This window comes from Melospiza georgiana, chromosome 17 (genome assembly GCF_028018845.1).
Source record: "Melospiza georgiana isolate bMelGeo1 chromosome 17, bMelGeo1.pri, whole genome shotgun sequence".
NCBI classification, from domain to species: Eukaryota; Metazoa; Chordata; class Aves; order Passeriformes; family Passerellidae; genus Melospiza; species Melospiza georgiana.
Window position 1 is genome coordinate 8,496,773 of NC_080446.1, and position 16,965 is coordinate 8,513,737.

At 51.5% G+C, this 16,965-nt stretch overlaps 2 protein-coding genes across 2 annotated transcripts; one reads left to right on the forward strand and one right to left on the reverse strand.

Moving 5' to 3' along the window:
* Positions 1-2,153: 2,153 nt before the first annotated feature.
* Positions 2,154-6,518, reverse strand: SLC2A10 (solute carrier family 2 member 10). The gene is given in 5 exon segments (XM_058036574.1): positions 2,154-2,462; positions 3,078-3,213; positions 3,733-3,855; positions 4,902-6,380; positions 6,383-6,518. Coding segments are annotated over 5 exon segments (1,971 nt in total). The 3' UTR covers positions 2,154-2,365.
* A 6,718-nt stretch (positions 6,519-13,236) lies between these two features.
* TP53RK (TP53 regulating kinase) lies at positions 13,237-15,130 on the forward strand. Its single transcript, XM_058036170.1, has 2 exons — positions 13,237-13,633; positions 14,132-15,130. The coding sequence occupies exons 1-2, from the start codon at positions 13,252-13,254 to the stop codon at positions 14,608-14,610; spliced, it is 861 nt and encodes a 286-aa protein (XP_057892153.1). The 5' UTR covers positions 13,237-13,251; the 3' UTR covers positions 14,611-15,130.
* Positions 15,131-16,965: the final 1,835 nt, after the last annotated feature.

Here is a 16,965-nt window from a genome sequence, read left to right on the forward strand (position 1 = left end):
TGCAGCAGTGCAGAACAACACTCAGTTGTGCCCAAGCTGTCTCATCATGTCTCATCCTCCCTGGCACCCAGGTGCATCTTTGTATTCAGCAATGGCTCCCCAGCCAGTTTCTTCCTTTTGATATAGTTAAATAAAGATTTTTAGAAGATACTTGCAAGATCTTTGCAAAATCTTCATGCTCTTTTTTAGCTGTCTTTTCTGTCTGCTCTTTACTTGCCATGTTTTATGGCTTTTCCTTTTCTCTTCCTGTGGGAAATCTTTTCACTTTTCAAACACTGACCTTCTCCCTGTGATACCTCCTTAACCTTAGCAGTGAGTCAGACAGGGTGATTTTTAGGACCTCTTAGTTCTTTTTTGAGTTGTGGCACATGTTTTGCTTAGGCTTTAACAGAGCATTTTTTAATCACCTCCAGACTGCTTGCAGGCTCCTTGCTTTCTGCCTGCTTCTTTTTTGGTTTGTTGTTATTGACTAATCACCTTCTTTTTTCATAGTTCCCTTTCTTGAAATTGTAGAGCCCCAGGCTGGATTTATTTGGTGTGCACTCTCCCACTACAGCATTAAAGGTTGTTTTGTGGTCACTAGCAGAGACCAGCTCTGCCACAAACACCTTGTGAAGCAGGTCCTGTGCACCTCTCCCCACCAAACCCACAGCAGCAGCCCTCCCTGCACTGCTTGGTCCTGGAGACCCTTTATTGTACCCAAACCCACTTTTTATTCCTTCCTGATGGATCACTGAGCTGACTAACTTCTCCAATCTCATTTTGTATTTACCCTGGCCTCACTGAGCCCCCTTACCAGGAGCTGTCTCACAGCTTTCTGTACCATCACCCCAGCACCTGGCACTGTCCTCAGCCCCATCTGCTGGCCCCAGAGCTAATTTGGGTGTTCTCTCAGCACAGCCAGCCCTGCCTGCTGCCTCTGTCCTTGTGACACCCCAGCATCCCCATCCTCAGCCCTGTCCCTGTGACACCCCAGCATCCCCATCCTCTGCCCTGCCCCTGGTCCAATGTGGGAACTCAGGACATCCCTCTGGCTGTCCAGGATGGCCAGGACCCCTGCCAGGGGACTCAGAGACCCTGGCACAGAGCCCAAAACACCTGTGGGTTTGATTATGACCTGTGGGGCAAATTACCAACCTCGTATGAAGATCAGCAAGCCACAACAGTATAAGTAAAATATTAGTGAAGTTATCACAGGGTGGAAGAGTAGATTTTAGGGGTTTTGGTATGGGGGTTCAGGAGGCAAGATGGTGGAAATTGGGTGTGTCCAGCCTTTCTCCTTCTTCTTCTTGGCCTCCATCTTCTGCTGTGATGTTGGCACTTTGGGACTGGTTTAGAGTAGAAGCTCACTGTCTAACATAGGTGATAGGTATTGGGAAGTAATTGTAAACATTGTACAGGTAGTTTTTAGTATAAAGACATAACACTGCCAGGGGGCAGGCAGAGTGCCTGGAACTGCCCTGCTGGACGGACCTCGGCAGAGCAGGAGAAAATTTTTTATGGATATGATACAATAAACAACCTTGAGACTGAGAAATTAAGAACTCCAACTCATTCTTCAAGCACCGGGCTGGGAAAAGAAACTTTTAACAATCTCGGGGTTGCAGAGACCCAGAAAGGCCCCGAGAGTCGCCCTGACACCCCAGCATCCCCATCCTCTGCCCTGCCCCTGATCCCCTGACACCCCAACATCCCCATCCTCTGCCTGCCTTGTCCCTCCGTGACACCCCAGCATTCCCATCCTCTGCTCTGCCCCAGGTCCCTGTGACACCCCAGCATCCTCATCTCTGCCTTGTCCCCTGCTCACCCCCAGGCAGAGCACCCCCAATTCCCGCTGGCAAATCCCTCCTGCCCGGCCCCGCCAGGCCCCGGGGAGGCAGGGAAGGGGCTCCGGGGGTGTGGGGCTCTGACTTTGGGCATTGCGGGTCTGACCGAGCGGGTGGTGCCGGCTGCCCACTGGCGGCAGGGCCGGCGCAGTGCGGGGAGCCCTCCCAGCCCCATCCCGGTGTTCCAGAGACCTGGAAAAGAACACACCCTGCTCACAAAGGAGCCTCAGAGATGGAGAAATTGTCAGCAAAAGCCGTGCTTTAATTGCTGTGTATAAAAACATGAATCTCTTAAATGCTAGGAGACACAAATTATTAAAAATTAAAATATATCAAAGGAAGGATGTATTCCCTGCCTGGGAACAGAGATTCTCCAAGGACCCAAAGGACATGCTGTTGGTGTGTTCCCAGATCCAGGGCACTGCAGGGAGAATTGTCACTGACCAGAGTCACCAGTTCAAGGCCCAGAGAAGTGTCCTGGTGGCCCAGCCTGCTCCTCTGCTGGTGAAGCTCCTCACACTCGACGCTGTGGGCTGGTTTCATGTGCTGCTGGAGTGCTCCACTCTCTGGTACAGTGCGTGTGTGCAGCTGGCTCCCCTTCCACGTCTCTGCTTAAACATATTTGCTTCCCACACCCTGCTGGGCAGTGATGAAGGTCAGGAGCAGCAGCTGCAGCAGCAGGAGCTGGGCAGGGGCTGAGAGCAGCCACCCCTCCTGCCCCAGGGCTGTGTGCTCCCTCCCCTTGGCATCAGCACCATCTCCCCTGCTCCAGCAGGGCCTGCCCTGCCACCTCCATCACAACCATGATGCCAAAACCACATTTTGATCTTCCCTAGTCCATTACAAACTTTGTGTGAAAATCACCAGGTGGGAACCCATGTTCCAGGGCATGTCTCTGCCTCAGAGGAGAAGGATCAGCCTGGGATTACTCTAAAGTGAAAGGACAGGACTATCCTCCCCTCCTGCCTCCTCCCAGTCCTGACCTTCCTGTCCCATGTTGTGGTCCTGGTCTCCTCTCCTGGACCATGAGTCCTGGTTTTTAACTCATTTTTCCTGAGTGTCACTACTGCCCTCCAGCAGCACAGGGCAGTGAGCTGCTGATGAAGGCACTGCAGCTCTCCCACCCTGTCCCACAGCCCTGTCACAAACGTGACATTTTCTATTTCCTCAGTAGCAATGCCACAGAGGCCAGGGGCTGGCAGTGGGCAGCCCCCAAAGGCAGCACTCCTGCTGGGACAGCAGCACACCTACCTTTTCCTGGAGAGCTGCTGCTCTATCTCCTCCAGGGACTGTCCTTTTGTTTCAGGCACAAAAAGGTAAATGAACACAACAGCCATCACTCCCATCAGCCCATAGAGGAGAAACATCCAAGAGAATCCAATGGCATCTGCAGAGATTCAGGTGTGTGAGTGTAGGAGTCACATTGTGGGGTACAAAGGAAACTGGTTGCTTACTGTGAGGTGGTTACTGGTGCCTGACAGGGGCACCTTATTTTGTGAAGCCTTCAAGAGGGTTGAGGAACTCCTTATCTACAAGGTTTGGACTGAGAACTGGCAAAGGGAAAGGTTGGTGCATGCCAGGCTTTGCCAGCAGCAGGGGGAAGAGGGCAGCTGAGGGGCAGGACCAGCAGTGCCTGCTGAGCAGGGCTGTAAAGCTGCTTGTGTGGAAGCTGCAGGCTCTGTGTTTCCTCAAACTGTGGTGCTACAGTGCAGCCCAGTGGGCAATTGGTGATTTTTATAAATGAGAGGCTCTGAGCAGAGCTGCTGGTGCCTGGCTTTCCTGCTCTCAGTAGCAAAGGGTCACACCTATTTCAGCCTCAAGTCCTCACGGATCAAAATGCCACTTAAATCTCCAAATGGCTTATGGTGGCCTTCCCTAATCAGAGGGAAGGGAAGGGGCTACTTACCAACAAGGTCCAGGAAGGAGAGGCTGATCAGTAAATTAGCAGCCCAGTTAAAGCTGTTACAGAAGGCAAAGGCTCTTCCTCTTATCCCAGCAGGATAAATCTCACTCAGGACCAGCCAGGTCACTGCACAGATCAGAGAGATCACAAAGACAGCGTGGAATTAAGCAATTTGTTTGGGAAATGGGCAAGGGGGATTCCAGCAGGGGGTTTAAACTCTGGCTTCACCCAGCACCCACTGCTGCTGGTGTCAAACATTCATCCATCTCAGAGGCTGATCACAGCAGAACCCTTCAAACCTCCTGGGCTCAATGCTTCATGCAGGAATGAAATAGCAATAAACAAGCCCAGGGAGTAAAGGAGAAAGCAGGGTAGCTGGTCATTCCATGCACAGGAGATGAAGAGACCCGAGAGGCCTGCTGTCAGGTCATGCTCTTTATAAAGAAATGAGAAAAGGGTGGAATTAGGCAGACAACATTGCATTTGGGCTAAAATCAGAGTTAAAGCAATACATATCTTTAAGTCTCTCTCATCCTGGGGTTATTTTGCTTGAAATAATTTGCAGGGTGGCTATCAAACCCATGAGACTTGCTCACCTAACATTCTTTTCTTGAGTTAAATGCTGTTTTCTCACATCAAGGCATTTAAATGCCAGAAAATAGTAGAACTTACATGGAAGCAAGAACTAATCTTTAATCTCATCTGATGAAAAAAACCTAATAATAAATGGAATAAAAGAACCCCAATTGGTATTGAGAAACTTCAAAAGAGGTTCAACTTCCAGTTCTGCACTGACTCTCATAATCACACAGCAGAAGCCCTTCAGTCCCTCTGTCCTCAGCCCTGTATTTTCCTCCTCACCAGGGTGACAGGGAGTTTATGTAGTGCTTGTAGGGTTTGTAGGATGCTCTGATTTTCCATTGAACTTCAGAGAAAAAAACAGCTTTACAAGGGTAGTGAATAGCATGGAAGAGAAAGTTACTCCAGTGCAGTAGCTGAAAAAGCTGCAGTGCTAGAAAATGATTGAGGGGACAGGAGGGGACATATTTCCAGTTCCCAGACAGTGAGCTGCTCAGCACAGCAGATACACAAGGAATGGTTCAGGCAGGCAGCTTGCAGACCAGCCCTAGTTTCATTCTCTGGGTTAATGCAGGGATAAACACCACACTTACTTGGCCCAAATCCAATTGAGAAGGCACTCACAAAAGCCATCATGCTCAGCAGTGTAATCCAATTTAAGGCCGTATGTTGTTCCCAGGGAGCAGCACTGAGGGGAGGGCTGGTGCTTTCCAGTGCTCCTTTCCTGGACTGACCTGCCAAGTCCCTTTTCTGAGTGAGGGAAGGATCAGGAACAACCTCTTTGCTTTGGATGCGGGCAAAAACTTCTGTGAGGCTCCTTGTGGCAGCAAAACCAGGGCCTGCCTGGCTTCTGGCAGCACCTGACGCTGGTGGGATGGGTGACACAGCTGGGACAGGTGACACAGCAGCCTGGGGGAGCACAGGTGGGGTCAGGGGGTGCTGGCTGAGGCTCTGGGATGCATTGGGACCCGTGGCTGCCCTGCAGTCCCTGGCCATGGCCAGAGGAGCCATGCGGCTGGTGAGGCCCAGGGTGGTGACAGACATGGCCATCACCACACAGCCTGCCATGAGCAGCACCCTCCTGCCTGCCCTGTCTGCCAAGGCCATGGCCACCAGCGTGGCCACCACCTTGATGGCTCCCAGCCCAACGGAGGCCAGGATGGCTGAGGAGTTGCTCTGAAACCCCACTGAGTGGAAGATTTTGGAGGCGTAGCCCAGCACATTGGGCTGCCCAGTGAACTGCTGGAACAGCACCAGCCCCAGGCCCACCAGAGTTCTCCTCCTCATGTTATCTCTGGTCCTAAAAAGATCAAGAAATGAGTACTGCTTCTCCTGATAGGGCTCCCGCTTGGCTGCTGCTCTGCCCTCTGTGTCCTGCAATGGGATGAGGCCCTTCTGGCAGTCTGAGTCCCACGAGCTTAATTTAACTGGGTTCACTGGGAGAAAGAGGATGCTGAGGAACTGCATGGCTGCTGGGGCAATGGCCAGCCCAAACATGTACCTCCACCCCTCATCCACGTCTGCAAAGACATAATTCAGTGCATATGACAGCAGGATGCCCACGGTGATCCCTGCCTCATAGAGAGACACCAGCAGGCCTCGCTGGTGAGCAGCCACCATTTCTGAGACGTAGATGCAGCAGGCCATGGATGAGACAGAGATGGCAAAGCCCACGGTCACTCTGCCAATGACCAGCACGGTGAGTGACCTGGCCAGGGTGAGGATGAGGCTGCCCACCAGCAGCACCAGGTTGCTGACCAGGATTGCTCTCCTGCGGCCATGGCGGTCGATGAGGATGCCCCCAGCCAGGGAGGCGAGGAGGGCTCCGATGAGGACGGCGCTCACCAGAACCTCTTGCTGGAAGCAGCTGAGCTGAAAGTCTGCCTGCAGCTGCAGCAGTGCTCCAGAGATTATCCCCAGCTCATATCCAAATATCAGTCCACCCAGGAGAGACACTGTTCCGGACAAGAGCAGGACCAGCAGTGCACGACCTGGAAAACAAGCAAGCAGTGCTAGGTTCAGTTTTCTGATGCTATAAAACAAGCTGTCAGCATGCACAGGCTGGAAGAACTCTCCCAGGACAATCACAGTTTTCCATCAACAAAGTCATGATGTGGAATTCCCCCATAGGTCACTAAGTCACATGTATAGATGCACTTGCAGACAGTCACACAACCCATCAGACTTCCACTAACTGCAGGGGTACTCATTTGGGGTGCAGAACTTTGAAATGAGGACTTTTAAACAGAGTTAAGACTTGTTTTTAAGTGCAGGACAGTGATTTGCAATGCCTGGAGTTGTACAGTAGGATCCTCTGTGGTATCTCGATTGTAACTACAAATTGTGTTCTGGGCAGGAAATGCAGCTTCTGCTTTCTGGTTCTGCATTATCATTTTCACATTTCAGTGCATATGGTATGACCAGCTCTCCCTGCAGGTTTTGCATTCTTACTTCATATCGTGTGGTTAAAAGCCCTGCTCAAAAGTTTATTTTTCCTCTATTTCCTCCTTTAGTTAATCTTGTACCTTCTGTGGGGTGGCCCTGATTTCTTCATTTCTCCTTCCACAGCCCACAGCTCCCACGATCTCCAAATCAACTGCAGTGTCCTCAGGCTGGTCCAGGCCCACAGGACAAACATCACTGTGAGCTGAAAAGTTTACTGTCGCCACCCTCAAACACAAGAAGTGACTCTTTGACCTTGCCCTTCCCACAGGGCTGAGTGTGCCAGTTTCCCAAATACGCAAATTTAGCTAAAATAAGACAAAAACAGAAACAAAAGCAACTCAAACTAACCCACCCCAAACAACCCTATAAAACCAAGGTGTTGCACATGCTTCTCACCATGGGTAGGGGATGAGGGGGTGACCATGTATGAACCATGAGCCATGTTCCACCAGCAGGGATTGCACGGGAGCAAGAGCTGATGTGGGGACCTCTGGGGACAGAAGTGACACTGACCTCACCTCCAATCACACTTTTGAAGCATACATGAAGTGGATTAGTTTTGGGGTTTGTGCTGTATTGCAGCATGAAATGCTATCTGCATTCTTTCATTTAATTAGAAATACTCACACTTTTGGTAGCCTGTACATGGAAAAAATGTGGGCACAACCACCAGACTGTGGAAACTTTTCTCACCCTGCTGAAGGACTTTTTTCCTGTCATAAGCTGTGTTTAATGGGAAGTGTCTCTGCTTGGCCTTTAATTACCGTTATCAATAAAGGCTATTTCTCAGTGATGGCTGTATATAAATACAATTATTTTTATTTATTCTCCAACCCTCATTTGTGCTACTTATGCCATCCCAGCTATCCCAGTCCTTCCCACCATGCTCTGTGTGACCATCTGCACTGCTTTTAGCACTCCTTGTCCATGTTATGCAGACAATTAGAAAAAATATCTGCTGAGAACACAAGGCACAAGTGGCCATCCCATTAGCTTCAGGCCACAAATTCTATTAGGCACAGACAGTCCCATGGCTGATTTCATCAACTTTTGCTGCATGTCTTGTTAACTCAATAAGCACTCGGGGCTTATGAACTTTGACTGAAATCCAGTTAGTGTATCGTCTATTCTGATGTAGCTGGGGAATTTGAGGACTCTCACGATCTCCACACGAGGTTTGGAGGAGCAAGCAGCTGTGCCAGGCGATTTTCTCCCTCCAGCAAAGCGGTGTGAGGACCGTGCTGCAGGACAGGGCAGTGACCGGCTGTCCGGCCGGGCTGGGGCTGGGCTGGCACGGGGCTGACCCGGGCTCTGCTCACACCAATGCTGAGGCCAACAATCGGCACGGCACAGCAAACCCAGCTCCCTCCATGCTCCCGAACCCGCTCCCCTCCCGGGACAGCCCCGGGAACGAACCACAGGAAATTCCTTGGCTCCGACGCTCGCTGTACGCGCTGCCGGGACCGCTAAAAACAGCACGGAAAGAAAGGAAGGGGCGGGGGATGCACCCAAGCCTTTAGGAAAAGTTGAAAACTTTTTTTTTTCTTTTGGAAATGTCTCCCCGGGGCAGCGCGTTCCCGTCCCTCCCCGGCCGCCCCCCGTCCCATCCCGTCCCGCACTCACCCATGGCGGGGCCGAGCCCCGGAGCGCCGCGGGGCGGAGCGGGGCCGGAGCGGCCGCAGCCACGTCGCTGTGCCCTGCCCCCGGCCGGGCAGCCTGGGGCTTGTAGGCGCCCTGCCCGCCCCTCTCGGGGGCGGGGGTCCCGGCCCGGGGGCGCTGCACCGCCCCGGAGCGGAGCCGGGAGCGGAGCCGGGAGCGGAGCCGGGTCCCTGGGGATGGGAGAGCCCGGAGGGGTGGCCGGGACACGGAGGTGCGCGGTGATTAGGGCCTTGTAAAAAACGCCAATCGCTTGTTTTTAAAATTTTAAAATTTTAAAATTTTAATATTAATAAAATGTTATAAAAATAGTAATACAGTTAGAGTAATAATAATGTGGACAATTTGGATTAGGGCAATATGAGACAATAGAAACAAAGAGTTAGAGATGTCCGGGTACCTTTTTCTGGGCAGCATAAGCCTGAAAAAGGACCTACGTTAACAGAGGATTAACCCTTAAAAGCAACAGCCTGCTGCATATTCATACACCTCATACATGATGCATAAATTCCATTCAAACACAGGATTCTGTCTGGTCAGTGTCAACTTCTTCCTCATAATCCTGCCCAAGCGAGGTGGGAAGAAATTCATTTCTCCTGATAATGGAGCAATAAATTCTCTTTCTGTGAAAGATTCAGGTATCCTGTGACTGCTATCTCAGTGCGAGTCCTTTCTTTAAAAAAAAATATCCTACATAGCATAGTTTCTCTTTCAACATTTTAACATTTTTTAACATTATAACCTAAAACTATATTTAACACGCTACTTAAGAGAATTAATACAGCATTACTTTCTAACACAACACATATAATATTAATTTTAATATTTGCGAAAAGCCAATCATAAAATAAATATTTTTCACAGTCCAGAAATGAGGATGTGGCTCTGGTGGCTGGAATGTCAGCTCTGTCCCCAGCCTGTCTCACTGGAGGAACAGAAATCTCCTCACTGCCAGCAGAGCTGCTCTTGTGCAGCTCTCTAGACAAGGAAGCCTCCAGAAAGTGCCCAAGCGATTGACAGTTTATTCATGTTTTTAGGTAGCTTGGCTGGAAAGCCACAGAAACCTGCTAAGAACAGGGTGGACACTTGAAAGCTGAACCAGCTCATGGCAGACAGCAAACACTATATGTTTGTGTCTGGGCTAATGTTCCACATTTGGGGATGCAGGGCATGCAGTGATCTTGCCCATGATCTCTGGCCCCCAGAGCTCAAGCCAAGGCACTTTGGGTGAGCTGTGTTAGGAACTGGATGAGATGTCTCTCATTCATTACTCTCCACTGTGCCAGGCAAAAAGCCAGAGAGAACCTGGAGTCCTCATCAGCCTCAGGGCAAACTCACTCTTGGCTACATGATCTCCAATTTGCCTGAACAATTCCTTCCTTCTGAGATTATTTCAGTGTGAGAAGGAATAAATTATATTTTTCGCTATGGTCACTCAGCATTTATTTTTCTGCCACCTGAACATTTTCTGGAGGCTTCTTGGTCTCCGGCAGGACAAGAAATACTATTAGCACTGAGAACAAGAAAGTGAGGTCTTGGTGAGCACAGGAAGAGCTTTATGGTGTGTTTACCAAAGGAGGACAAAAAGATGACATCAGTGTGTACAGAAATGCAGCTGCACATGGACACTGTGGAGGCTGTGGGTTATTGCCCTCAGGAGAAAAGGGTGAAAATGTGCTATGATGTGCAGCAGGGATAATTTGGGGGGGAAAAAAAAATCTTTATTTGGGGTCCTTAAAGTACAGCTTTCTTATCACACCTTCTGTAGCCAGTGGGTGTTCTGGGCCTGCTGAAAGAATTCACAGAATGACCAGGTTGGAAGAGACCTTCAAGATCATCACGTCCAACCCCTGCCCCAACACCTGAACTGAACCACGGCACCCAGTGCCACATCCAGTCTTTTTTTAAACACATACAGGGATGGTGACTCCACCACCTCCACAGGCAGACCATTCCAGAACTTTATGACTCTTTCAATAAAAAAACTGTTTTGGTTTTTTTGTTGTTTTGTTTTGGGTTTTTTGTTGTTGTTGTTGTTGTTGGTTGTTGTTGGTGGTGGTGGTTTTTTGGGGTTTGTTTTGTTTTTTTTTTCCCCAGCACCTTTGTCCCTAAGCTCCACCTGAGAACGCCCTGGGGGGGTTGGATCCACCACTGCTTCATGCCTGCAGGCACGTTCTGTCCTTGCTTCCCTCTGAAATGCCTTCCTCCTCCTCCTCCTTTGCCCTCCGTGTCTCTTGGCAGTGCCTTTTCCCCTCCGATCCTTATCTCGATCCTTATCTCGCTGCTGGCTGCCGGGCTTGCGGGGCGCGTTCCTGCCTGGCAGGCGCACAGCTCCTCCCCAGGGCTCAGATATCCATCCCCAGGGCTGAAACATCATCCCCAGGGCTGACACATCCATCCCAGGGCTGAGCCACAGGAATGTGCTCCTGAGAGCTCTGCCTCGGGAACCGCAGCCTGTGTTTGGCACCATCACCTGCCCGTGATTGCTGGAAATGTTACCTTCTACCTCTGAGCTGCAGCAGCTGAAAGAGGCTGTAAAATCACAAATTGAAATACAAATACAACAGGAGAAAGAATCCTCACCACACTCTCAAGAGTATTTTCTTCTATTATGGTTGACCCTTAGGAAGGGGCTCAGGGGACCAAATTGACCAAACTCAATTCAGTTCTTGATGGAAATGATGGTCCCTGAGCTGGCAGAAGTGGCCTGGATGGAGCCAGCTCACAGGAACCTGCATTTATTGCACGTTCATTTACATCCCAGAGAGGTTTCTCCTCCTGATGCCAGGCTGCAGGTGTTTTCTGTTAGGATGTCCTAACCCAGGGGGTTCCCTGGCAATGCTGATCCCACCAGAAATCTTGTTCCCTTGTACATTTTAGGGATGTCTCCAGCATGGCACCCTGCAACAAATCAAACTCATCCCTTTTTCCATGTGTCCAGCTCAGAGGATGGCAGGCTCCATCCCTAAATAAGCTGGGAGAGCTGCTTCCAGGGCTGAACATGATGCCAAGGAATCTGTAGGACAGCCCACGAGACCTGTCTTGATCCCCATTAGCTTTGTTTGCTGAGCTGCAATTTTTTAACTTAATTACATTGTTTGTGAAAGGAGAGTTTGTAAATGCTTGTCACCAGGAGCACAAAGTTACATAATGAAACCATTTACCAGTCAGAGCAGTTCTCTGGGGTGATTCCATATTCCAATAAAAATACTGGGTGATACCATAAATATTGTAAATGGCTCTAGTTAGTTTCCAAGGGCTATGTCAACTGTTTATTTCTTTAAAAGAGAAAAGAATAAGTGAAATCACAGGGAAGATAAAATTTGAATAAATAAAATAAAGGGGAAAATAAAGCAAAAATATTTTCTTTCATATTTTGAAAGCTCTGGAGAAGGTTTTAGTCAGCATGAGAGAAAACCATCATGTTTGCCAGAATAACGAACCCAAGGCTACGTGTGTGCACTTATAGGCTGTGTATGTGTGTTTATGGGGGTATCTGTGCACAGATGCTCTGATAAAATCTGTTCACAACACAGGGATAATCTGCTTTATTTGAGTGTTTGAGGCATTTGCAAATTCCAGCCACAGAGAATTCACCCCATTCCCTGGGCAAGCCCTGCCACAGCTGCAGGAGGGTGCCATGGGTGGGCAGAATTGCAGGATGGATTATCTGTATCATTGAAACCTCGGGAAGGTTGTTTAAAAGTTGTCACTGAAGCAAGATAAATATTTGCCAGGCATGATCCCACCGTGCAATGACATGTAAGCTGTGTGGAATGTGTTAATAAAATATAAATGTTCTGAAAAGGAAACAAATGCTGTGGGTGAGAAAACAAAGACAAAATGGACTTGAGGCACCTCCAAAAGCAACAATTGAAAACATATTGACATGGACTGGGCTGAATTCTCTTGTATCTTCTGAGGAACATATTTGCAGCACGCACAGGTCACCCAGTGGGGCAGTGGGTTTTCACGGTGCCATAAAACCCAAAGAACTGCTCCAGTGAGGTTTTTGAGGATAATGAGGTTTATCCATTTTTTAATAAGATGGCAATGGGGGGCTTGGCTGCTGGAGGAAGGGGGATCCTGACCCACGGCATGAGTGGCCCATGGCAGAGCTGGGGCAGGAGCTTTGGTGGTGCCCAGCGTGGGCACCCGAGGTGACAGCACGACCTGCTGCAGGCTGCTGATCCTGGCACCTTAGGGGCAAACCCCTTCTCCTTCCCAGCCACACCTGGGCAGCTGCAGTGCGTCTGCACGGGCTCCAGCAGGGGCTTTTGGCACATGAAAGAACAAGAGTCAGTGATGTCCCAGAGGTGAAGCCCCCGCGGTGATGCTGCAGTGGCGGGGGTGACAGCGTGACTGCGGTGTCGCAGGGATGATGGCACATCCCCGGAACCCTGGAGGGGGGATCCACAGTGATGCTGGGAGAGCCTCGGGGGAACCACCAGCTCCCACTTGCCACCTCGGGAAGAAACACGTCCAACATCTCCCTTGCGCGCCGGCTTCAGGTCTCGCTCTTGCACGGGCAAATCCACGGGAGGGCGCGCCGGCTCGGGGATGCTCGGGAAGGAGTCCCACCACGCTGCAGTTACCCAGAGGCAAGGAGAGGGCGGCAGGGCTCCCGGGGGGAAGCACAGGGAGGGGTTTGGAGGTTTGGAAGGAGCAGCGCCGGCAGCCCCTGGAAGAAAGCGGGACAAAAGCGCGTTATAGCGGGGGCGGCCGAGCGGTACAGCCGGGCGGCGCTTCGGCACTTCGTAGCTTTCCGTCACCGAGGATGGCCGGAGATTACCGAACACTGCCGAACAGGCGCCCCGCGCATGCGCTGTGTGTGTCGCAGCGATGGCGGCGGCCCAGACGGAGGCGGGCGGTGCGCGTTCGGTCGTGGCGGGGCCCGCGGGCGCTGCCGCCATGGGCGACGTGGGGCCCGTAGGCCCCGCCACGGCCGAGCTGGAAGCCGCGGGCCCCGCCGCGGACGGTGCGGAGTGCGGGGCGGGCGACGCCGTGGTGGCGGAGGAGCCGCCGGCGCCGCCGGCGCTGCCGGGGCTGCGGCTGGTGCAGCAAGGCGCTGAGGCGCACGTGTACCGCGGGCTCTTCCTCGGCCGGGCCGCCGTGGCCAAGCTCCGCGTCCCGAAGCGCTACCGACACCCCGCGCTGGAGGAGCGCCTCAGCCGGCGCCGCATGGCCCAGGAGGCGCGCTCGCTGCTGCGGTGCCGGCGGGCAGGTGGGCACGGGGGCGAGCGGGAGGGCCGGGGCTGCTTGGCAGGACGGACGGACAGACAGACACATCATCCCGGGGCGGGACACACGGACTTACAATGTGAGCCCCGCCACCCCGGCTCCTCAGGTCGCTCAGAGCGGATCTCAGGCACTCAGCGCCATCCTGAAGGATGCAGGGGCTCCTTCCGAGGCCGGGGCGACGCGCTCTGCTCTTTCAGGGTGCCCCTGAAGCTCATCTTGCCCTCGGTGTGTCCCAGAGCGCGTTTTATCGGGGAGGCTCCCCCAGGAGGGGCTGAGCTGCCAAATCCTTGTAAAGCCGCGGGGCTGTGCAGATGGCTTGGATTGAGTGTTGGCCAGGCCGCTCCAAGGGGTGAATCACCAGTGGCTGGGGGTGATCTCAACTGGCATTTCTGCTTAAAGCTTTTATTGGTTGTGTTTTGTTAAAGTAAAGCTGGGAATCGTGTAAATTAGCTGCTGGCATTTGATTTGTTCTTTTAAACAGGGATTCCAGCGCCAGCGGTCTACTTCGTGGATTATGTCACCAACTCCATCTACCTTGAAGATATTGTAGACTCAATTACTGTTCAGGATCATATTTATTCTGTACAAAAGAGTGGAAGTGATGCCAGCGGCCTCCATAAGTTAGCAGAGAAGATGGGTGAGCTGCTAGCAAGGATGCACGATGAGGATATTATCCACGGGGACCTCACAACTGCCAATCTCCTCCTGAGGCCACCCACGGAGAACCTGGACCTGGTGTTGATAGACTTTGGACTCAGTTTTATTTCAGGCCTCCCAGAGGATAAAGGAGTTGATTTGTATGTTCTGGAAAAAGCCTTCATTAGCACTCATCCAGATACTGAAGCAATGTTCCAAGCTCTGCTAAAGACCTACGCAGCCACGTCTAAAAAATCAGGTCCTGTGATCAAAAAGCTGGATGAGGTTCGGCTAAGGGGAAGGAAGAGATCCATGATTGGGTAGAAGAGAGTGGGGTTAGGGATGGAGAAATAGTAGGTTTTACAAAGAGCGTTATTTATATTTCTAGTTGGTTTTATTTCACAGATCAGTATTTTGATAACTGTGTCTTCAAATAAATAAACTTGAAGGAGTTTTAAGTGTCATCAAGTAACCGAAGTAATTGTGAGGTTGGGGCACGGCCAAGAGGGAAACAATTAGAGGTCACTTTTGTCCTAAATGTTAAATATTTCTAATACAAACTAGTTCACAGTGTCATTCTACTCATGTGTGTGTGGTTAGAACCATCCAGAGCAATCTTGGCCTGTAGACCATAAATTTGTGGGAGGTTCTTACTTCAGAGACTACAGAACAGCATCTACAAAAGGTAACTGAGAAAAACAAGTGTGTTGTTTTTCTCAGGAGACTTTACAACAAAGGGTTTAAATCTGTTATAAACGACTCAACACATCCTGAAAATTTTCAGAACTGAATTCTGGAACATGGGCAATGCTGGAATACACTAATATAAATTGCTTTTATTTTCTTTTGGTAGTAAATTGTCTTTTTTTACTCTCAGTCAATAGCACTGTCTGAAAGAAATATAAAATTGGTTAATCCAGAGTAGTTTTCTACTGAGAAACTTCTACTTTAAGCAAGAAGCCTGCTGTAAATTACCTCTTTTGGAGCTTTACAAGGGGGATTGCTGGTATTGCTGTTGCCTGTCCAGGTAGGCTGTTGGCAGAGGTAGGTGGTAATTGTCTTTTTTTATGTAATGTTTTCTCTCTATTACTTCATTTTTCCGGTTTACTGTATCTAACAGTGTGAATGGAAGGTGTGCCAGAGGAGAATCTCGCACACCCCACAGTGGAGATTATCAGCTTTGTGAGCAGGTTGGGGTGTTAATGGGGGAGCATCATTGTCTGCAGGTAATGATGGAAAGAAATGGTGAACTTCATGCTGAGCGATTCGCTGTGCTGGGCAGTCTTTATCCATCAGGAAGAATCTCTGTTCTCCTGTGCATTCCCACTTCTTGCTGAGCGATTTGCTGTGCTGGGCAATCTGTATCCATCGGGAAGATCCTCTGTTCTCCTTGTGCATTCCCACTTCTTGCTGAGCGATTTGCTGTGCTGGGCAGTCTTTATCTGTTGGGAAGATCCTCTGTGCTCTTGTGCACTCCCTTATGCTCTGAAACTGCTCTTCAAAAACAGGGAGTGGAGTCCCTCGCCTCTGCACAGCCACGGGCCAGTCCCGTACTGATCAGGGGGCAGAGGAGGAGAGAGGGCAGCTGTGAGGAGCTGCTCTGGCAGGCAGGGCAGAAGGATTGAGGGCTTTTCCTGCCCCCTTGGAGCAGCGCAGCCGAGCCGAAGGGACAAGAACAGGCGGCGCCGAGAACCACCACGCGCCTCCGCAGCTCCGGCCTCACTCCGCGCGGTGGCGCCGCCGCAGCGCCACCGCCCCCGATCGCGCAGGTGGCCGGTTCGCGTCCCGCGCACGCAAGTGTCCTGGCGCGGCGGGCTGCCCGTGCCCGGCGCGCATTTCACCTCTTGCCAGAAAAGCCGCTGGGCGAGTGCCCGACCCCGGCGTGTGGGGCACGGGTTCCACCGGCCCAGCCACAGCTTTGGTACCGCGCCAGGCACCCTCGTTCTCTGCAGCGCCAGTGTTAGCTGCCGTGTTCTGTTCAGTGCCTGCGTGCCCCGAACACTCCTCGGTTCTCCTTCCCGTGTCGCGCGAAGGAGAGAACGGATAAGTCTCTGCTGCTGCTGCACCTTCTCTTCTTCGGTCAGTCCGGAGCACACACCGACACTCGGATCGGTGCTCCCCGGGTGTCCCGTGGACTGCGGGAGCGTCGTGGCACGGTGGGGAGCAGATGGATGTTGAGCTCACCAGTCCCGAAGGAGGGATGTGAGCCCCGAATGCCGGCCCCGCGGAGGTGAGGCAGCAGCCTGACCCCCTTGCCTGCCATCCCCCATCTGTACAAACAGCGCTGTCCCCGCTCCCGGTGATGCCAGGATTGAGTTCTGTTTGCACAGCCCTTTGAAGAAGTGTGTTTCCAGCTATCACGGTGTTTGTTGAAATGCGGCTCTCCCTGCGGGACAGCGGAGCAGAAACAAAGGCGATCCGCGGGAGGTGCTCAGGGCGGCGCGGTACCCCGAGCCGGGTCGGCAGCCTGTGGTCAGGCCAGTCCTCCCGGGGAGCTGTGCGTGGGACTGCCCTTCGAGCAGGGACTGCTGGACTGGCCTCTGCTGAAATCAGCTCCGAGATGGAGCTGCAAAACAAAGCAGGACATTACTGGTCATGAAAAGCAAAATGTTTTGTTTTTTCACTGCGTGATAAACCCCTCCTTGTTATATAAGTGTTACTTTCTGCACATCTGTGTTA

Bases quoted from the DNA above. Each gene is read 5' to 3' on its own strand.
- TP53RK (XM_058036170.1), top strand. From the start codon at position 13,252: ATGGCGGCGGCCCAGACGGAGGCGGGCGGTGCGCGTTCGGTCGTGGCG. The intron at 13,634-14,131 runs GTGGGCACGGGG...TCTTTTAAACAG, and splicing joins GCTGCGGTGCCGGCGGGCAG to GGATTCCAGCGCCAGCGGTC.